At 39.3% G+C, this 22,566-nt stretch overlaps 1 protein-coding gene across 7 annotated transcripts in view; it reads right to left on the minus strand.

Annotated features, from left to right (window-relative positions):
- Positions 1 to 22,566, minus strand: part of Grik1 (glutamate ionotropic receptor kainate type subunit 1) — a 388,066-nt gene that overhangs the window by 35,863 nt on the left and 329,637 nt on the right. For all 7 annotated transcript variants that reach the window (XM_006987930.3, XM_006987928.4, XM_006987927.3 and 4 more), the window contains 5 exons: positions 18,948 to 19,061; positions 15,264 to 15,467; positions 14,623 to 14,846; positions 9,161 to 9,279; positions 4,524 to 4,741 (listed from right to left, as the gene is read on the minus strand). In XM_006987930.3, the coding sequence (XP_006987992.1) occupies positions 4,524 to 4,741; positions 9,161 to 9,279; positions 14,623 to 14,846; positions 15,264 to 15,467; positions 18,948 to 19,061 (879 nt within the window). The remainder of the gene's footprint in view (positions 1 to 4,523; positions 4,742 to 9,160; positions 9,280 to 14,622; positions 14,847 to 15,263; positions 15,468 to 18,947; positions 19,062 to 22,566) is intronic.

The raw sequence follows: 22,566 nt of genomic DNA on the forward strand, positions 1-22,566 counted from the left end.
ACACACACACCATATATGCACACACACATGCACTCAAAAACACTAAAAACATACATCTTTAAAAATACAGCTAATCTACACTTTATCTGAATCCAAATAATGGAAAAGAGAAACTCACTTGGGCTGTTTTAAAAGCATAAATTTTGTTCATTTAAAAGATTGAGAATTGAATACAAGTCCTTTGGAATGTAAGGTATCACGCTGCTTGTAAGAACAACAAAGTCTAGAAGAAAATGTCAATGGGTTTTTATTTAAAATTTTGCAAGCAATTTTCTGCCACACTTTGGAGACAGCACTTTAGTAAAAACATCCTTTGAGAATAGTGCTTGGCAGCAACACTTTGTGGGAAGCTCTAGTTACCAAATTGCGAGAAGTTGTTTTTAATTTTAATTGCTATTGTAGAAGTAGCATCGTTCCAGGTTAGTGAGACAGCTCAGAGGGCAAAGGTATTGTCGCCAACCCTGACAATCCAACTTTGATCCCTGCGACCTACACGGTAAAAGGAGAGAACCCACCCCTGTAGCTTGTCCTCTGACCTCCACATTCTCCATAGCATGCATGTTTGTATGTATGTACGTACACACGCACGCACGCATGCACGCACGCACGCACGCACACACACTCTCAATAAAAATAAATAAGTAAGTAAATAAATAAAGTAAAATACCAAACCCTTGCTTATAGGCTAGGGAGCAAATGTGAGGGATTGGTGCATTTTGTTTGTTTGTAGACTTTGTTAATAACTGTGGCCCCTACAACTGCCCATTCTCCAATGCTGGAATGATTTGAGCCCGCCTTGGAAATAAAGGGACCAGTTGTTACCACTGGAGTGCTGCAGAAGACTGTTCTGTTCTCTGAAAAAGACATTCATTATACTGCGATGCAATGTGAAAATGTCTTTTTTGTGACTGAGTGGTCTCTTTTTGTCTGCTCCAAACACCAGCTAGAATGTGCTAGGTTAGACCAAATCCTCCCACTCAGAAGAGGTTCTTGCTTTCACTTAAGAGGTAAAGGCAGGGAGAAAGGGAGGCCTGGGGGCATAGCAAGGGTGACATTGATGGGATTGATTCCTTGTACTTATAACTACTGTCACTCAGTGACTGAACTCTCTGGATGAAACTATCCGGACAGCTAAAAGGCTGGAATATTTCTTTCCCTTGTAAAACAATCTAGATTATGAACTCTTGAATGTTCACCCTCTGAAGTTTTCTGACAGCTTGCTTCCCTCAAGGGAAAAGCAAAATCAGATTCAGTCCTTGTTTTCTTTTTGCAAATAAGTTCCTTCTTGATAAACAGAGTCCCTGGGCCACAGGCTGATGTGTAAAGTGAAGGACTTGGCAAACAGGGACTCTTCTTCTGTAGGTCTGTGTTTCTAGCTGCCTATCCTCTGTGTATGTGTGTGTGTGTGTGTGTGTGTGTGTGTGTGTGTGTGTGTGTGTGTGTGTGTTGTCTCTGTCTCTTATTTGTTTACATGCTTACTCATTTACCATGAACATGTTTTCTAAGTATCTACTGTATACCAGTCACTAGTTTGTACCTTGGATGTATTTTCTGAGTACTTGCTTTGAACCAGTTACTAGATTGGATTATGGTGATGCAATAGTAAACTAGGTCTCCACTCTTGAGGAAGAAACCTCCTAGACTTCTCTGAGGTTTGACCTAATTTTGGAAAAGTTAGGTCAGGTCTATGGTTCAGAATAACCCTCCCCCACTGTTGGAAGTGTGCATCTGAAAGTCCTTGGGATCACCTCTGCTCACTTACAGTCTTCAGTTTTCTTTGTGGGTGACAACCATTCTGACTGTGGTGAGATGGGGTAGCAAAGTCACCCATATCCCTGTGCTTCAAGATTTCATGATAATGTTGAGCAACATACATATTTTGGGATGGTTTTTCAGATACACATACTTCACACTTTGATATGTTTTCTTCTGTCTCATGTGCCTGATCATGACTTCCCTTGTTTATGACAAGTATCACAATGAAAGTTAGCTTTGGTGAACTTGTGCCTTGTCACAGTACTGATTTGCAGAAACTACCAAACTTTTTAGAAACTTGGGAAGTCTTGTATGCATTTATAATCATTACTCAAAATATGACTCTCCAAGGGAGACATGATCTCTTTGATGTAAAAACCTACTTAATCACTTTGTCCTTAATATGAAAAATAATAATGTTTTTAAATGTCTTTCTTAACATATAAAAAAACTATACACTACTTTTTCCACATGAGTCTGCTATTTAATAAACTGCTGGGTATGCTTACTCCACATCAGTTTCTGTTCTCACTGCAATCATTGCTGAAGTTCTTCAATTAGGTAGTGAACGGACACTGCCCGACAGTGCAATGCCTGCTTTGTCTTCCTTCAGCAATTTCTGTTAGGATATCTTACACGTCCACCCAGCCTCGGGCTGACGACTTCATCTGTAAGAATCCCAGTGTGAACTTTGCAGAGGGGCTTTTAGAGTTTCTTCTGGTTACAAATGTTTTCTGTTTACTCATAAGCTCATTTCCTTACACAACCAACCTTTATTTTTGTTATTTCTTTAAAAATAAAATTAGTTAACAGGAAAAGTATTATCTTTCCTCCTGAAATTAAACAGAAGTTTTGTTGGTTCTCTTACCCTCTTCTCTCCCATCTCCCTGAACCCCTTCTACCCCTTCCCTCCCCATCCCCCTGACCCCCCTTCTACTTCTTCCCTTCCCAACTCCTCTTGATTTCATGTCACTTACGTCTTAGTGTCCTTCTCCACTTCCTTGAACCTCTCTATTCTCCTGTCTCCTTCCTAGTTTCACAGACCCCCACAACTTACATACACATATAGACATTCTGAGCTAGGGGCACATAGGACAGGCAATATTCCATTGCTGTCATCCAAAATCTGTTTTCTTCCTTCCCGGCTCTATTCATTTTTTTTTCTCATAAATATCATGGTTCCATTTTTCATTACAGCTAAATGAAATTCTGTTGCATGCGTGCACCACATTTTACAATCCATTCATCTGTTGATGGATAGCCAGGCTGGTCCGTTTCCTTGCTATTGTGAATAGAGCTATCGTGAGTGTGGATGTACAGGTTCATCTGTAGTAGGAGATGGAGACTTTTGGGTATGTGCTCAGGAGTGGTACAGTGGGGGCATATGGTAATTCTAGATTTCATTTTTTGAGATCCCTATGTGTTGATTTCCAGAATGGCTATATGATGTTACACTCTCCCCAGGAGTGAATAACATTCCCTCTTTTCCCACACCTTTGCCAACATTTCTTGTCATCTTTCTTTTTTCTTGGTGGCATCCGTTCTAACTGTGGTGAGAAGGGATCCTGGAGGAGTTTAGACTTGCATTTCTGTGTTTATCAGTGTTTCCCGACAGAAGGCTGCAGCCCCTCTACTGGAGAGGACCAGGCACATCGCTACACAAGGGGTTCGGCTCCTCGAACTCCTGTCTTCTTCATTCATAAAGTCAGGGGCCACACCTCATGATTACTAAACCTACTGGGCCTACTAGAATTGATTTTATGGGAGGTATAATACCTGAAATTTGATAATAAAAATACCCAGGCTTACTTCATCAGCAAGGCGGAAATCAGTTTCATTATTGTTATCACTAGTTAAAAAGACCTGGACAGTGAAATGGACTTGATCATAAAATCCAACCCAGTTTAACATCATTCTCCTTTGATGTTCATAAAACATTAATGACTCCTGGAGAGCTGCAGACATAGCTAGCTTCCTGGGAATTTTTGGTTTTAATTCTACAACTTAGTTCTATTATCAACTTTTTTTTGTTTGTTTGTTTTTGGTCACATGCTTCTATCTTATAAGTCTCAAACAGAATAAAATAGTGTTATTTAAATCTTCATTTTGTAGAAGCAACGTTAGATAGCATCCAGGCAAGTATCGTATTCAAATATAAAGGCCAGAGAAGGGCCAGTGAGGTGGTCTGGGTAAGGACACTTGCTGCCGAGATTGATGACTTGAGTTCAGTCTCTGAAACCAGAGGCCTGAGGAAACCAACCCCTAAAAGTTATCCTCTGACTGCCACATGTGTGCCGTAGTGTGTGTATATAGTCACATGTACAATAAATAAATACATGTGAAAAAATAAGGCCAGGGGAACACTAATCTGTAGATTTGAATGTATTATATTGGCAATCAGGCTGAGTGTGGTGGCCTGTGTCTATAATTCTAACATTTGAGAGATGAAAGCAGGAGGATCATGTGTTCAAAGCTGGACTCAGCTACATACCGAGTTTGAGGCCACTCTGGGCTACACAAAACTCTGCTTTAGAAAACAAACATGAAATAAGTAAATAGACAAACAAAAAGTATGGATCGAATGAGAGACTGAAGAAGAAGGTCTTTATGGTGAGGATGTAGTTCCTCATAATGGGATTATGACATTAATAATTCATTTCACTGGAAACATTGCCCAATATCTTTTCTCTAGTTGAAGAGGTTTTTATACTTCTCCACCATCATCTCTGTATGAGATAAGCACTAAGAAGGCTTTGCCAGGTCCTTACCTTGAAGAAGGTCATTGTTGATCCATCTCTGACTGCTCCGTATTCTATCTTGGTTTGTTTGGCCAGATCATCTGCGGAATCGATGGGAGATTCCATCCTCTCTACTGTCAAGAAGGCAGCCAGGTTGGCAGTGTAGGATGAAATGATGATTAGGGTGAAAAACCACCATATTCCTCCAACTATTCTGGTTGATAGAGCTTTGGGCATCAGCTCTGATCCTGTGACAGCATCATCAGAGTTAGGGTGTTACATCAAGTCAACAAGCAAAAGGAGACTCACCCTGGTCATTATTCTAAGGGAGAGGAACTCTGCAAAGACTATCTTGTATGACGATGAAATGAATGTGCTTTCTAGAACTGGTACAAAATCCAAGTTATCCTTTCTTTAAGTCTTGCTTATTACTTATTATTATTAATTATTACTTCTGCTTACAAAATTGTAGTCAGAATTGATAGCCTTATGATGCTTTTAGCTCTAAGATAGACTAAAATGTATTTAGTTGCTTAAAAGTGAAGAGCTAATTCTAAGGTTTTTGACCTTATTACTGCCTAATGAATTATTTAGAGGAAAATAAGAAATTTTAGATTTTTCTATAATGATGAAAAGCTCTAAAATGGTAACTTATTTTTATTTAAGGTTAAAACATGTGAGGAACTTTCAAAAGGTTACAGATGCAGTTATAACATGCAACTTAACCAAAATGATTGGAAATTTTCAGATAATGTGAAATGAAGCTCAGACACACTTTTTTTTGTGGGTGAGTACCGTTTTGTTTCATGTTACTCTTAAGGAAACACACAATATATTTTTTCCTCTAATTTACAGTCTTGTTTGGCTGAAATAGGACACGTTCTGTTCTTCAAAGTGCACATTTTTCCCTTAAATAAATAATTTGTAAAAAATTGGCTGTTTTTTCAGGTGGAGAGATGTTGTGCCTGGTAGGAATACTCTATTTAGCTACCATTCAGGTCACTTGTTACTTCTTGAAGGTAACATGGAGATACTTAATATGTGTTTACTAAGAAAATCCTCCTATCTCTATTGGTTCTATTGGTCAAACATCCTGAGAGGAGTCTAGCTCAACTTTGAGCTGTAGGCATCTACATCCCAAGTAGTCAAGTTGGAAGGGACCAGAAGTATGATTGAGTTCACTTCAGTTGAACTGATTCATGAATGCATTTCAGTTAGTCCATTTGCCGGAAACCTATTCCTGGTGATATGCTTAGAATTACTTCTATGAACCTGAAGTCGTGCCCGAATTTATGTGTTCAGTTAAAGCAGGCAGGGGCCAGCTCTCATTGAAAATCCCAGAGACTCAAAATGTTTGAGTACAGTGAGAAGGGTTTGGAAAATCCTTTCTCTACACTAACTCGGTTGGTATCTTGATATTGTGTAGGTATTAATGGTGTGAGATGGAAATAAAAATCGGAGTTTACTAGTCTGCAAATGGATGAGTTTATACTCAGGTTTAATCTACAAGCAGACACATGGCATTGCTCATGAAATCAAAATCAGCTCAAAGCCAGGATGAGGAGATGCAGGCTGGCAGAGTGTCTGGGCTTTGAATACACAAATATTACTTTAATGCTCTTAGTGTGTCTATGATGCTTGGATCCCTCTGATGAGATAAATGGTTTGACAGTAGTTTTCATTCTATTCTTTTGTTTGTTTGAATTTTGGTGTGTAACATTACACAAATTTGTAACCGTTTCCATTAAATTGCCTCCAAGGATTTAGCAGAATAATCTGTTGCTGTTGTTTTTTCATCTTGTGGTTTAAAAGGATTTATGTGCCTATGGGTTTGTATGCTTAAAGCCCAAGATTGCCTTGTATCTTTGTACTTAATTGATTTAGCAGCCTTGTGGCAATGTGATATTATTTTAGATCTTTAGTTAGATACCATTAAAATACCATTTATCTTATAAAATAGCCACAGGAGAAAAATATCACATTAAAGATACAGTTTTTCTTGGCTCATAGGTGCAAATTTTCTGCAATCAGTTTATCCTTATGTTATTTTGTTGTATTTATGAAAAGATGGCTTGCAACTTATCTGTATCTATGCATCATTGTGTTTTGCATGGAAGTAGAAAGTCATCTATAGATGAATAATGATTTGACATGCAAACATAAATTTTTGTTTTTTACTTTAAAATGAATATTTTTAATTTTAGAAGAAATTCTCAGGAATTTAGGGCAAAAGGTAGCAATCTAATGGAGTTGCATTTTAAATTCTCATTAGATATATTCATGAAATTTCTCAATGTTCCTTTGCATTGTTTTAAAAAATTCATATCATTTTGTGAATTTCTTAATTCTTAATGTTATCTGATGTATTTCAAAATGGCCTCCCTCAAGAAGAGATGATTTGTGCATGTTCAGTACCCTAAAGGATGAAGCCATGAGAACAGTAATAGTATAGAGTAAAACACCACTGGAAAATACTCAGGATGAGACAATACTTGCTGAAGTCTCTTTAGTGGCTTTTATGGCAGACATGACAGCCAATCCTGATCCAGACTTTGCTCAGGCTCTGTAGAAAAGAGAAAGTCTGATCATCACATTAAAAAATAAACGAAACAACGTGGTTTCCAATTTAATACAACAGGCTTCTGCACACAGGGGAGAGTATGATGATGAATAGCTACCTGGTCCAACGCCATGTATCAAGGGCAGATGTCACAAACACTACACTTGGAAATGCTCGTTGGCCCTGAGGAGTGTTTGTCAACTTCTTGAAGACAAGCAGAGTCTGGCTGGGGCTGACTGTCATGTATCCAAGGTAGTGGTAACTAACAGACACTGCATCCCACAGTTTGCTGTGGATGCTGGTAAACTCCAAATGGGGAAAATATGTGAGCAAGGTTTTAAAAATGGATACATGTACATGACAATAGGCATATACCTGCGTAGGTTTGCAGAATGGCCTGTGAAACCTGTGTGTATTTTTTGTTGTTGTTGTTATTCCTGGAAAAGGCAAGTTGTAGGGATGGGAGGAGGCCTCCTTCATTCTCAGAATAATTGCTCACATGATAATTTCCCTAAAGAATTAAATGCACTGGGTAAGCAAGACACAACTTCCAATGGGGGTGTCTTGCAGGATTTATGCTCTAAATTCATGGCAGTGATTTCTACTAAATCTGGTTGTGTCTGCACCCATTTAACAGTCCCCACATAAACTATGCATGACTACAAAAATAGAAGTGTCCATTTCTTAAATTATATGGTATTTTCATACCAATGACCAACATGCATGTTCATATTCTCTGTCTCTCCCTCTCTCTGTCTCTCTGTCTCTGTCTCTGTCTCTGTCTCTCTCTCTCTCTCTGTTGGATTCACAGAATGTAAACATTTCAAATGATATGATAACAACCTCCTAATGAAAAACCTCAAGTTGACTTTCAAATCACACACATGTTTAATGTATATCCCAGTTGGGTTTTCTTTCACCAATTTATTTTGTAGCTTATTGTTAAGTGGAAAGAGAGTCCAAATGCAACAGCATCTGTGACTTATGATTTTCTTAAATTAATGCATTTAATCTTGGAAATATTTGGTAGACCAAATGCCTGAAATCAAACTGAAGATAACCCACAAACTAGTTGGATTGCTTCCAAAGGCTAAAACAACTTCTCCTTCTTGCACAACAAAAAACCCAAAACCTCTGAAATCATAGAGAAAGGTAAAATATATTACATTTCTTCGGTTTCAGTTTTATTTCTCCAACCTCTACAGTTTACTGTTGCTATGGTTACCAGTTGAAGGAGATTGTAAAAAGTTATCGGGTGGCTACGGTGAATCTCTGTAGAGTTTCTCAGAGTGGTAATTAGGTGGAAGTTCTAGGTCCTGTTAGCAATTGGAAGAATCCAAGTGAATTCAAACTTCTAAGGGTTTAAACTCCAGTCCATTTATACTTTTGGCTTGTGAATTTATGACTAAGAAGGAAAAGATGGGCAAGTCTATCTGTGGAAATGCATTTCTTAAAAAAAAAAAAAAAGAAGCCTAAGGTTTTGGGATGGCTAACCATCACTGTTAACTTGACAAGGTTTAGAGTCACCTAGGAGATACAACTCTTGACATGTCTATGAAGATGTTTCCAGAGAGGTTTGGGTGAGGTGGGAAGACCTTGAATGTAAGAAGCACCTTCCTATATGCTGGGGATGTCGACTTAATAAAAAGGAAAAAGTAGTACAGATGGGCAAAGTGAGCAGGGCACAGCAGTCATTGTTCTTTGTTTCCGGACGGCAGAAACAATGTGACAGTTGCCCCCAGCTCCTGCTGCCATGCTTCCCACACCAGATGGAATATACTCTTAATTATAAGTCAATACAAACCCTTTATCCCTTACATTGCTTCTAGTCAGTTATTTGATTACACCAATGAGGAAATAACTAACATAGGTTCCTTATTCTTCACTACTTGCAGGGAAATGTATGTCCCCTTTTGGAAAGAGGTGCTCTTTTCAGATACGTAGAAAGGAAGTTCCACTTAGACCCTATTGCCGTCTTTGTCTATTGCTGTTGTTTTGTATCTCTGAGTGTTTCATCCTACCATCTAGTTTCATGGTGGAGTTTACCAGCTTGAAAGCTTGTCAGCAGACTGTGGGATGCAAGTGACAACATGGGCAACCGGTGTACCTTGCTGCATGAGAGCTCCAACTCCAAACCAGAAACTATTTAGCAAAGTGAAATTGTTTTCCACCACATCTGAGTCGGGGTTGCATGGGTGAGGGTTATACCACTCGTAGGGTGTAAACCTGTGGTAATCAACAGAAACAGTTCATAAATATCAGGTAGACACATGAAGCAGAGTAAAGCCTGCTGAGTGACGCAGAAAACCCAGCAGCTGAGCAGAAAGCCACAGGAGTGAAGACCGTATGTAGACATCTCCAGCTCTATTGAAATACATGTGAAAGTCCCTGGGCAAATGTTCACCAGCTTCCTGCTCCAGAGTCAGACAGACCCGTTGGTGGCTAGAATTGCATTCCTCAGACCTGTCTCTCGAATTCCGAGTTTTTGTTCATTTCCATTTTACTGAGCAACTGGATAACCATAAAGAAAAGCTCCCACATCCCAAGTTTTGACTCTAGCAAGGAGCAGCAAGAGTGGCATGGAATACAGAACGATTACACAGTTGAGCTGATGTGTGGCTAGATGCTGTGAGGGCCATGTGCCCTCCAGGAACATTTATGGTTCCATGGACACACACTATAGAGAGTCTAACATTTCACAAATAATGCAGAATAAAGAAAAATAAATAAACAGAAAAAAAGGGCTGGATTTGGGAGTATATCACTCATTTCAAAGATACCATGTAGAAATACAAACCTCAATTCTTCAATGAAAAGACAAAGTTTAAATTTGAAAGGACCATAGCCCAGGTATAGGTATATACTATATAGACCAATGCAGTTAGTATATTAACATTAACTTCAAGGCTCAGAGTGGGGAATTAGAAGCTCATGTTTTCCTCTTGATTTATTTTTAATTGAATTCTTTTCTGAATTATGCCCCACAGTCATGTAATCACCAACTCTGGTTAGGTGTGAAGTGTTTTCTGTGGTACTATTATCGCTCTGCCTGCAAGAGGCCATGGCTCCTAAGTTCCTGGAAATACAATGAATCACCCAAGAAATCTACACAAAGGATTTGACTTGACTTCTTTGGCTTCAGTTTGCCTCTTTATAAAATGGGGAAATCCAGACGTCTAGGAGCAACATTTAAAATAATGATCTGGGGAACGGATTACGATTTTAGTCTCTAAGAATCTTTCTGACCTATGTAATCCAGAGGAGGGGCTTGCTCTAGGAGTCTTTTAGGGAACCCTAGCAAAGTGTGCTTTCTTTTCTTTTCTTTTTTTTTAAAGACATTGCCAGATATTCTGCAAAGTAATCTGTAATAATTTAAAATGCAATAATTCGTAGCACTGGAAGCTTTGCCATTTGCCACTGGGTCCTTTTAAGGCAAAAAGGATTGTTAGAGTAATGTTAAAATTCCATAGCGCCAATGAGAACATAAGGATGCTCTCCAAGCCATAAGGCTTCAGCAGTAAACAATAGCAGGTTGCAGATGCATCAGGGAGAACTGGGATTAAGGTGAATATATTATCTACAGTGAAAAGCAGGACACGCTGTGAATCATGAACAAAGAACTGGGAAGATAGTTTCTCTTAATGAAAAATGTTCTCTAAAGCCCTGGATATCTTCTGCAAAGTGTGCTATGTCTTCTCACGGAGTCTTAGGGGTGTTAGGATAGCAGCCTGGTCATTTATTGCACCATAATATCATCCAGCTCTTTCCTGTGGCTTCTCCCAAGCTGCAGGGTACATCATGCACGTTCCTGTAAGCTTATGAACATAGCTTTAATTGACAGTGCATGCCAATACATTTTAATTACTGTTGCAACAGTATAATTAAGTTTTGAATTTATACACTCTTATAACCATAGTAGTTTGCTGAGCTGAAAGAACGAATACCGATATTAATGAACCTAATAATTGAAACAGCATGCAGACTAAAGATGCTGTGACTTAAACAATATCATTGTCCCTTGTACAATAATTTAAAAATATTAATTGCAATAAATTAGGAAGATTATGTGTTCAAGCATATAGGCTTTTCAAACAGACCATAACACCTGGCAACCACCCCTTCCCCCCACCACCGATATTCTGTTGTTTACCCACTAAATACACTCTGATCTGTGAGCATGCGTCCTTGGAATGCTGCTTTTTAACTTTTTCCCTGTGTAAATAAACATAAATAAATAAATGTTAGAATACTTTAACACTTGTAAGCAATTAACTGGACTTTCTGTGGAGCAAAGGGAAACTATCTAAAACATCAGCACCCTCCTCAGCTCTTCAGGAAGTTGCGAGTTCTTTCTCTCCAGGATTCTGAGTGACTTGGGAAGCACGTGAACTGGCGAATAGTGAGCAATGACACAAGGCTCTGCTGTAAGATACTGGCATTTTACAATGTAGAAAGACACACTGGTTGTGTAGGTGTAGAATCCTAAAGCCACTGGGACAGCATGTCAGCACCAGGAAGTCTACTGGAAAGTCCAATCCATAGTCTGAAAGAATGGCCGTCTGAAACGACTGTCCCATACTCAATAAACACTCAGTAAGTTGGTACGGACAGTCAGTAACATGGCACATGGACAAGTGTGCTTAGGATCTATGCTACAACTTGCATATATAATAGTTTTTCATGGGCACGGTGGTGTTGCCTGTAATTCCAGCATTTGGGAGACTGAGACAAGAGGGTTGCTTCCAATGTGAGACCAGCCTGTCTCCATAGGAAGTTCAAGAACAGCCTGGGTTGCAAAGAAAGAACTTCCTTGTTTCAAAACAAAACAAATACAACAAAACTCAGCATAGTGAATCTAGTGGATTTATACATGGGAATGTTTACTTTGGGTTAAGGTTTAGATGCATAAAGTTTACACGAAGTGAAAAGTTGTGAAGTAGTCCTTGATGTGAAGTTTCCTAATTGAGGGGGCTTTCTGTTTCTTGTTGTCAATAGAAATTGGTCGCTTTGAAGATAAAAGAATCCATCTATTTGAACTTGTTATACAACCATGGAGTTTGTACTGTAACTGTAGAATCTGCTTTAAAGGGAACATTCTTTTTCCTATTTTTACTTTTTGCTAAATGCCAACTTTAAGAGTTCCATTTTAGCAAGACAACTGTAAGTCCATTTTTAGAAGTTTGGCTCATTTCAGTCCTATGCTCATCATGAACCTAATTCTTTGTGGTTAAATATTTTTAGGAAGTCAACCACCAAACCAAAACACTAACATACAAGTTTGTTAGCAGCCATGCCTAATTGGCATTTTGTTAGGTTTTCTTTAGCTTCTTCCATTAATGCTTTTTAATTTTATAAATTCAGTTCAGTCCAATGAATGATTTTAGGGACCTATTTAGTGAGGGTGTTAGCTTAAATGTCAGATTTGACTTTATTTTTTCACTTTAAAAAACATAAAAGGATATATTTCACAATATAAATTCTAAAGATTCTCTAGAACAAAAGGTTATTATTAGATTAACTGGTTTTCAGTTCTGTGTTACTGAATTCAGTTGGGATGCACTACAAAGGGGTCCCCTCAGCTTGTGTGCCTCTCAGGGCTTCTGGGCTATGCTGACACACTGTTTTCTTGCCAGCTTTGGCCAACTTCGCTATAGTAAGTCATGTGCTTTTCCATTAACATTACCTTGATTGCTCCATTTGTGAGCATTAATGTTTGAAGAAACCATAGATGCAAGATATGAAAACTCACATTTTTATTGTCCTCTGCCCCTTTTATTGCTTAATTAGGGGTAGATCCAAGCAGAGAAATGTAAAATGCAACAATTTGGTACAATGTGGTGTGTTCCTTGTAAGAGGGTACTTCATTACAATACAGCTATCCCAGGGCAATATTCACTTCCCCTAGTTACCGTGACAAATCTCCAAAGGTCAATAGCCGATTAAAAATTATTTTCAAGCAATATTTTCTTTAAATTTTCTTGAGCATAATGTCTTGACCTTGAAATGACTGACATTTTGAAATTGATAATCCTTGTGTGTGTGTGTGTGTGTGTGTGTGTGTGTGTGTGTGTGTGTGTGTGTGTGTGTGTATGGAAAGAGAATTTTGACTACTATTTCAAAAAACATAAAATTTGAGATTTGGCAATGGCACGTTTTACAAGGTGTTGAGAACTCCTAAGCTTTAGCCCTCATATCCATAGAGAGGTCACTTGTTTGGTTTGACTCTGTCTGTCTCATGGGTCTTCTGTACATTCCCTGCTTGGGTTATTTTCCCAAGCTTTCTTTGTAATTATGCTCGGGGAAAAGTTACCAGGCATTAATCAAAACTGGACAGTGAACAATGACAAGGAGCTACTATGAAGATATATTTCTCTTATAAATTCCTGGAGAGAAGACAAAAATTGATTAGGGAAAATTTTTTTCTATCAATTTTTGTTGAAAGGTGAAAAAGATTGAAAACAAGGACATGGCATTAAAAGGTAATTTTTAGCCGGGCGGTGGTGGCGCACGCCTTTAATCCCAGCCCTTGGGAGGCAGAGGCAGGCGGATCTCTGTGAGTTCGAGGCCAGCCTGGGCTACCAAGTGAGTTCCAGGAAAGGCGCAAAGCTACACAGAGAAACCCTTTCTCGAAAAACCAAAAAAAAAAAAAAAAAAAAAAAAAAAAAAAAAAAAAAGGTAATTTTTAAAACAGTTTATCTATGACTATCAAATGTTTAAAAAGAACAGATAAATAAAATAGCAGTTTCAAATTCAGTATCAAAGGCATTTTGATATATGGTCTACTGAGAGGGGTAAAAAACTTTGGAAGAATTGTGTAAAGTATAATGGTTAGATATAGAGGCAGAATTTAACCTTAAAAGATAAAACTGAAATTGAAAACTTGCAGAGTATAATAAGATTTTTGTAATGGCTTGAGGATGTAGCTGAGTGGCATAGGGCTAAGCATCCTTAAGGCTCTACAGTTCATCCCTGGGACAGAACCAATCAATCAATCATCAGTCAACCAATCAGTCCTCCATAATCTCATGTCATTTCAGTGTTATTTCCATGATTTTCTTATCAACCTTCCAACGATTTTAAAGAACAATCTCACAAATTTTCAAAGTGTTTTTCTTGATCCTTACAGGTTTCAGCATCTTTCAATGTTTCAATCTTTCTGTGTTTTTTATTTGCTATGGTGATGCCTAGCTAACTGGTTTTTCTGTTTGGCTTAATCGATTATTCAAGGAACCAAATATCTTAAAAATCATTTTATTATTATTTTTAGTAATATTTCAGCTATCCCAGATGATCCATTGCATTTTTGGTCTGTATTCCTCAGAAAATGGGATAAATAGCTATTTTATATGAATTGAAATACAGAAAAAGTCAAATTAATATTAAGGACTTCCTTGTTTCTTTAAAAATGTATCTTTATGGATAATTAGCTTTCAATGCACACAATAGTTTTACATGGAGACCTTGAGAAAATGCAGCAATGAGCAAAAGTAAAATTGCACTTTAAAACATGAATTTCTGAAGTCTGTGACTGACAGATCATTGTCATGAATTCAATATTCTCAAGCTTACCTTGCGATCACGAAGAGCACACAACTGACTCCCAAGCAAGCCAGCAGCACATACATCCAAATGTCTGGAGACAGGGGGTTGAGGAAAGAGAAAACACCTGGGTTGGTTCCATTGGGCTTCCGGTAAAGGATGCTAATGCCCAGGGTCATGAAGGGCTTGGAGAAGTCTATGACCTTCTCCCTTACATAGGTGATGGTGAGAGGAGCCACTGCGAGGTCAGCTCTCTGTAAAAACAAGTTCAAAATTGTCAGCTGTGTTGCCGCCCTTCTCTGTGAATGACTAGACTTACCCTGAGTATTCCTACTTCCTAATCTCAACTACAAATGCTTTTCATATAAGGGGCGGATTTTGGTTACATTACAGTGTTTATCAGTGACAAAACAGAAACTATGGAGGGGTGGGGATCGGGGTAAGGTGCACACACCCACACACCCAACCCTCCCCAGAGGTGTGTGTGTGTGTGTGTGTGTGTGTGTGTGTGTGTGTGTGTGTGTGCCTGTATATGGCTAACAACATGGAACACCAAAGTCATTCTTCAAGGCTTTGGTAAAAAATTATTATTATTGTTTTGAATCAGTTACTTTTTTCTCCTCTTTCTCACTTAGGGCATTTTTCAAACAATCAGGTGTATTTTTGCTTACGTGGTCGATGAGTTCTTTAACCATTCCATTCCACTCTCCTTTGTCATTTTGGGCTCCATATTTGCCATCAGGAACTAGTTTAACATCATAAAGGAAACCCAGGATATTTGACAATTCTTTCAGCAGATCCAGGCAATATCCTTCAAATCTGTCGTTGCCATATAGGGGCTTATCGGATTTCCTGTACATCACATAGGGCTCTTCCTGAGTGAAATAAGCCAGGTACGAAAGCTCCATTATCATGAAAAGGAAAGTAGCCCATCAGTAGCCTGAAGATATATAACATTTGAAGTTGGCTTTTAAGAGTGGAGAATATTAAAGTCAGTTGCTTGCATTCCCATTTCTGCTATTCTTGTCTACCACTGTTACAGAAGCCTTCACATATATTTTTCATTTCTTTCCTACCTCCTTAGAGAGGAGCCTTTTCTTGCATTGCTGTATTGTGTGTGTGTGTGTGTGTGTGTGTGTGTGTGTGTGTGTGTGTGTGTGTGGTGTGACAGAGACACAGTTATCTTCAAATTTTGAATCTGAGAAGATGGAAAGTCTCAAAGGACACTAGGGTTCCACGTGCCTCCTCCACATGACCACATCCAGGCTTCCTTTTCAGGACTCCACTTTCCTTAGGCTTTGACTTAAGAGAGTCTACTTATAAAGGAGAAATGAGACCCAGCAAATATAATCCTTTCATTTTTCAAACATTGTGTATACCAAATATTCTAATTTTTAGTCTCAGCTTCATTCCAAATTCAGTCTTACTTTCTCTATATACTGGTTGGCTGCTGGTGGCCGTGTCAGAAGAGCAGCAGATGGCAATTGAAGTTTAGGGTATCAGCCCACTAGAAGGAAAATCCCTGATGGATGAATCTCAGACAGGCAAGGCCCCGAGACCCCAGACCCCAGAATGTCTTTTGCTTCTGCTATGCCCTTACATGTTTGCCGCTACCATCTTTCTCTGGTACCTGGCATAGTGTGAATGGGTGTGGGGAGATCCCCACTGCCTGTAATGTAGTGTGTTTATCTCATGCAAACTTTCCATTCTAATGGGTGTTTTAACCTGTGGACTATTATGGAAATGATTTCTTCCTAAGCTGTACTGTCTAATTGATAATAATTAATGTTAGTTTAAATAGAGTTTTGATGATTAAAAAATATAAAGAAGGAAGTGTCACACAGCCAGACACATGAGTTTCTATTGAGGTGTCATATAGAATGTGTCATAGGTTAATGATTAAGAAAAAACAATTGAGTCCTGGCAGCCCAGCTAGCTTAGAGTACTTTAACCTTAATGTTTGGAGACATGTTCACAGGTTTTGAAGTGCATCACAGCTGAAAGAAAGCTTTGAAAATAACTTAAAGTTAGACTGAGATGTTTTTGTTAAATAGCTTTGAGGTGAAAAACCCAAGAAGATAATCTAAATTTTAGAAAGCCACATAGTTGAGTGAGGAGCTCTTTAAGGTCAAGGAACAAGAACAAGGCAGTTTTTTTTTTGTTTTGTTTTTTGTTTTGGCTAGGATTGGTTGATGATCAAAGGTGATGATTAATTCCTTGTATCCATTTTTGCCCTCAGTCTCCTGATATAAAGAAATTATTAAGAAAAGGGTATGTACCCTAAAGATTTAAAATAGAGCTGACTGATTATTTTTGATATATAAAAGTTTAGATTTGTGATTCCTTATAAGATTACCTTTCAAGATAAGTAATAAAGTGATCAGTCCTTTCTTTGTAACCACAAAACACAACCTGCCAGTAAAAGAATATCTTGCTTGCTTACACTCTGTTAAACTATAACAAGTTGCTTGGGTATGAATGTATATGGGTTCTTGGGATAATTTGTTTTTCACCTGTAATGTGTAAAATGTTTAATCATGTAAGGGATATGGAAAACATGTTGTTTTTTACTTGTATTCATCCTAATCATTCATTTGAAAAACAGAATGTAACCACTTTGTAATTTTTATATTGCCTGAAAGAATTTGCTGGTGCATATAAGCTGTAAGGGAAAGAATAAAGCTAGAGTTAAAATGGTTTCGAAGGAAACCATCAAGAATGAGAGAGTTAGAAGGAATTAGAAGGAAAGCATCAAAAATAAAGATTGACAAAGATAAATCATCAAGAATGAGAGAATAAGGAAGAATAAGATAGAATTAGAAGGAAAATGACAAGAATGAAAGGAGGAAAATAATGAATAGAGAAAATGAAAGAAGAATAGAGAAAAGGTCTGAAGGAGACCATCAAGAGAGTGTGTGAGTATCTTTTCCCTTTACCCCCTCAGATAGAAAAGTCTTAGTATGCATCGGCTCTGTGGATTCCCCTTGAACCCTGTGCTGCTGGGGGCTGGTCCCCCAGGGAGTGGTAGCTGGCTATTTCCAAGGTTTCCTATTTCATCAGTCCTATAGTCTTGTTTGAAATCACCTTGAACCTCAAATATGATAATGCTTTCCTTAGATGATTATATGATAAATCCCTTATCTTATGAGTAATGGCCATTTTCCTACCATGCATCTGTAAACTTGCTAATTCTCCCTTGAGTAAATAAAGGTTTATTTTGTTTTATACAATTATAATAATCACTCTACTGATGAGATGCCCTGTATGTTTAGGTTTCTCATCAAGTAAATTGACAGTTGGATCATGCAACCGCAATAGAAAATTGTTGCCCAGAGTGGCAACATAGGGGAGTTCCAGGACAGCCAATTCTACACAATGAACCTTTCAAAACAAAATGAAACAAAACAGCCCCCCTCCAAACCTAATTTCCATAAGGTGGTTGCAGCAAAAGTAATGGCCAGAATAAAACACAAAACAAAACAACAAGAAAATAACAGATATACTTTTGATAATCATGTCTCACAAGGCAAATTCAAAGAAAAATAGCTCTAATACCAAGGACTGAAAGAAATAAAGCAAAGCATGCCTTTAAATGCAGAGTTCAGAGTGCACTATGCCTACCTAGATCTCTTGGGAAAAGAAAGAGAGAGAAATTGGCTGGCTTGTATACAGTGGCTAACTGGGCATAAGACCAGAATGGCAATGGGACACACGTCTTTTGGAAATCAGTTAACACAAGGGTTATTTCCAGAGATATGAGCCCATGGAGAGGAGCCATTGGAGGGGGGTAAGAATGGAAATGCAATGTGGTATTCAGGGACCTATTAAACCAGGAAACTAGGGGAAACCATGGCAGAGATGGGTATGTTGCCAGACTCCAGAGAAGCTGGAACCTGGGTGCAGGGGAATTGACAGAGCAGGAATTATGTTATGGAAAGACATGGGGAAAAATTGATTGACAGCATAGGGAGGTCACAGAAAGCAATCTCACTGCCACCCTTTTCCCCAGCCACCCCATCCCCTGCCACCTCTGTGCCACTTCCCGGGTCTGTTGCTAGAGTCTCCTCTTGCTTGAAACCATCCAGCAATTCATCAGGCAAAGAACAAGAAAGAGCCCCTGGGTGGGGCGGAGAGAGGTAAGAATGGACCTGGGATTCTGGTAAGATGAAAGTCTGTAGAGAGGTTTTGAGGCTTACATTTCACTCCTTTAAGCATGTACAAATGTATGCTTTTAGTTTCCCAGTTTGAAAAATAGACACATGCAGACAGAACTGCCAGCCTGAAAAAGACAGTGGAAGGATCCTTTCAGGTCTTGTGTGGGAGTGCAGATAAAAGGCCAGGGCTTCACAGCTTACCAGAATAGTGGTGACAATGAGTGTTCGGTTGGCCAGCGAATCCGTGATATTGTTGGACCTGTCTCTGTTGCCGTCTGTCATGTTCAGCCCACTGTTGGAGTTCCAAATCCCAATCTGCACAGAACACAGGGTATCAGAGGCTGCCAGTTGCCCACAGCAGCACTCATGTTAAAACAGAGGTCCCACTATACCAGGAATGGGAACCAAAGCTTATACCCAGGGGCACCAGGGCATCGCAGTGGAGGCTACTTGCTACAGGAGAGTGGCACAATAGAAGGATGAGGGTGTAGACAGAATCAGAAAAATTTGGGCTCTTTAAGACAGGTGCAGGAGGCATTTTTATTTTATTTGACTTATTAAAAATTTTTTTACTCATTTTACATATCAACCACAGATCTCCCTCTCTTCTCTCCTCCAGCCCCTCTGGCCTTTCCCCACAAGCCACTCTCTATTCCTTCCTCCAACAAGTTATGGCCTCCCATGGGGAGTCAGCAGAGCCTGATATGTTCAGTAGAGGCAGGTCCAAGCCCCTCCCCCTGCATCAAGGCTGTGCAATGTATCCCATCTCAGGTAGTGGGCTCCAAAACGTCCTCTCATGCACCAGGGATTGGGAAGCCTACTGAGACAACCAAACCAAACTAGTGGGAACGCATGGACTTTATTTTACTTTCAATTAATTAACCAATTTTTGGTTATTTGAGACAGGGTTTCTCTTTGAGACAAAGATTTCCCTTTGTAGACCAGGCTAGCCTTAAACTCAGAGATCTGCTTTTCTCTGCCTCCCAAGTGTTGGGATTAAAGCTGTGTGTCACCACAGTGGCTTGGAATTTTTACTTTTAATTATTAAGCTCATTACTGTTTTTTTTTTAAATTAAAACATTTGGGAGTAAATGACTATATCAGATTTTCCCTCTGTAGTGCGTTTGTTGAGCACCTACTTCCATGTCCAGCACAGCTGTAGGCACTGGACGACACAGCACATAGTAACAAACAAACACTCTTGTTACATTCTGCTGACATCAAACATCATGCCACCACACTGTGAACACCAGTTCCTTGAAAATATGTGATTGCTGGGATGGAAAGAGCAGGGTGGGTGGTGGAGGGATTTGGAATTGGAAAGGCAGATGGGAGAAATTACATAGACAAGAGGTTGACAAAATTCAGGACTCATGCTTACTGAGGAGCCAGTGCCCAGAGGGGTCCCTCTTTTGCATCCCAACAGGACGCAGTGCACAACCGCCGTCCGAACACCTCACGTCTTTCATCATTACTACTTGCTTATCTGTGTTCTGTGTCCACTTGACCATGAACTCTTCCAGTAGGGAAATTTTATTTTTCATTGACTTTTATTTTTTTCTACCAGAGAGCCAGTGGTGATTATTGGCTCAATGACCCTTACAAAATGATGTCGTCTTATGTCTCCAGTGGCCTGGTCACTGCTAATGTGTTAGGCCCTATAAGATATTGATGCTGATCATTCCTGATGCCCCAATTCAAAGTTCTTTAGCACCACCTGACCTCAGGAAATGTGTCAGAGTCAAAAAAGAGGTGCTAAAAAAGCTGAAGCCCCCAAGAAGAGGGGGAGGAAAAGTAGGAGAGGCAGAGAGGTGAAGGATACCCAGAGCACATGGGCCCCAGAATCAACTAAGCAGGGCTCATGGGGGCTCACAGAGACTGAAGCAGAAATTGCCGAGCCTGCATGGGTCTGGGCTGAGTTCTCTGCATACATGTTATGGTTGTTAGACTGGTGTTTTTGTGGGACCCCTAACAGTGGGAGGGGGCATCTCTGACTCTTTGACTACTCTTGGGACCCTTTTCCTCTTACTTGATTGTTTTGGTCCAGCATTAGTGTGAGGGTTTGTGCCTAGTCTGATTGCAACTTGTGCCATGTTCTGTTGATGTCCCTGGGAGGCCTGCTTTTTTTCTGAGGGGCCAGGAGCAGGGAGGAGATGTGTGGTGGGTGGATATGTGAGAGAAGAGGGAGAAACTGGGAGGAGTGGAGGAAGGGGAAGCTTCTGTTGGGCTGTATTGTATGAGAGAAGAATAAATAAAAATAATAATAAAGACTATCTTCCAGCTATCTGTGTAAGGTGTGTATGAAATTTTGCACACATATGACATGAAAGCACAGATGATTTAGGGAGAGGTAAGGACCAGTGGGAACATAAGACAATAGGAGATGAGACCAGAGTACACTTGTATACATTCATGAAAATATAATGAAACCCATTGGTCTCTATGTTAACTCAAAGAATGAACACAAGATGAAATCTAAATTTCCAGTTCTTTAAACAGTATATGGAATATCAGCAAATTTCTAGTTTAGGCTTGGGTCCTATCCCAAGAGATCTTCCTTGCCCATGAAAATATCTCAAAATTAAAAATAAAATCCAGACTTTTCTCTTCTCAAGCAATTATGGTAAGGGATACTCTACCCATGCATTGATTTATTTAGTATTTGAGATGACCCAGGAAAGAGCTATGAAAATTGAGCTATTTGGCCCAGTCCTGTGCACATTTACTGTTAGCCTCAGGACAAGGAACGTGTTTGAAAGTCAGGTGGAAATAGCCAGGTAGTGGCTGTGTGACCTTAAATAGGGTGCTGATCTTTCTGGGTTCCTGCTCTCTATGTTACAGAGATGATGAGAAGATCAGATGAGATGGTAGACATGGAAGTACTTGCATACGTTAAGAGCTGTGCAAATAATCACACAAGTCATGTAAATGACTTTCACAGCAATTTCTTAAAGCTCACCTTGTGAAATAGTTTGCAATGGCTGATTTTTTTTCCTTTAGAAAATGTGAAAGGAAATGAGCTATGAAAATCAGGCATCTATGACTCTAGCATTTAGACAAGTTCACACAGACAGGGGAGATCTGTGCTTGACACCTAAATATCTTCCCTCAGTTTGGGAATAGGCTTCTTTCTACAGGAAGACACTCAGCTTGGTAGACAGAGCGTGGGCTGTGTAGAGAGACTTTTGTGTAGATCTTGACTTTGCAGTCTACCAGGTATGTGACCTGGGGCAGTAGATTAGGCCTTCTGTGCCTCAATTTTAATCACCAGCAAAATGGAGAGGAAAATGCTTTTAAAATTCTTTTTAAAGATTTATTTTTATTTGTGTGTATGTGTGTCTCTATGAATGTATGCCCTGTGTCTGGGAGGGTGCCTTTTGGGGCTGGAAGAGGGAGTCAAATTCCCTCAAGCTGGAGTTACAGGCAGTTGTGAGCATTTTGATGTGCATGCTGCAAACAGAACTCCAGCCCCCTGGAAGAATAGTAAATGCTTTGAATTACTGAGGCATGTCTCTAGCTCAAAAGTGCTTTCCTCTTTTCTTTTCACAGTTAAACAAATTACCTATGCGAACATGCTAGGTTCTGCCTCTGCTTTCTCTGCTTTGATTGACTTCTGGAGCAACATTAGCTTGGCAGGCATCTTTTTAGAGATACAAATTCTTTGAGACAATTCTAAGAGCTATAACATATTCACACATTAATATAAACTATTTCTATCTCTCTCCTCCACACTAATCAGGGTTAATTTGGTGGAGAAATGTAGAGACTGATGGGGGTGAGTAGAGCACTGGGTGTAGCAACTGTCTACAGAGTGGACCTT

The sequence above is a fragment of the Peromyscus maniculatus genome, chromosome 12, assembly GCF_049852395.1.
Source record: "Peromyscus maniculatus bairdii isolate BWxNUB_F1_BW_parent chromosome 12, HU_Pman_BW_mat_3.1, whole genome shotgun sequence".
In the NCBI taxonomy this organism is placed as follows: domain Eukaryota; kingdom Metazoa; phylum Chordata; class Mammalia; order Rodentia; family Cricetidae; genus Peromyscus; species Peromyscus maniculatus.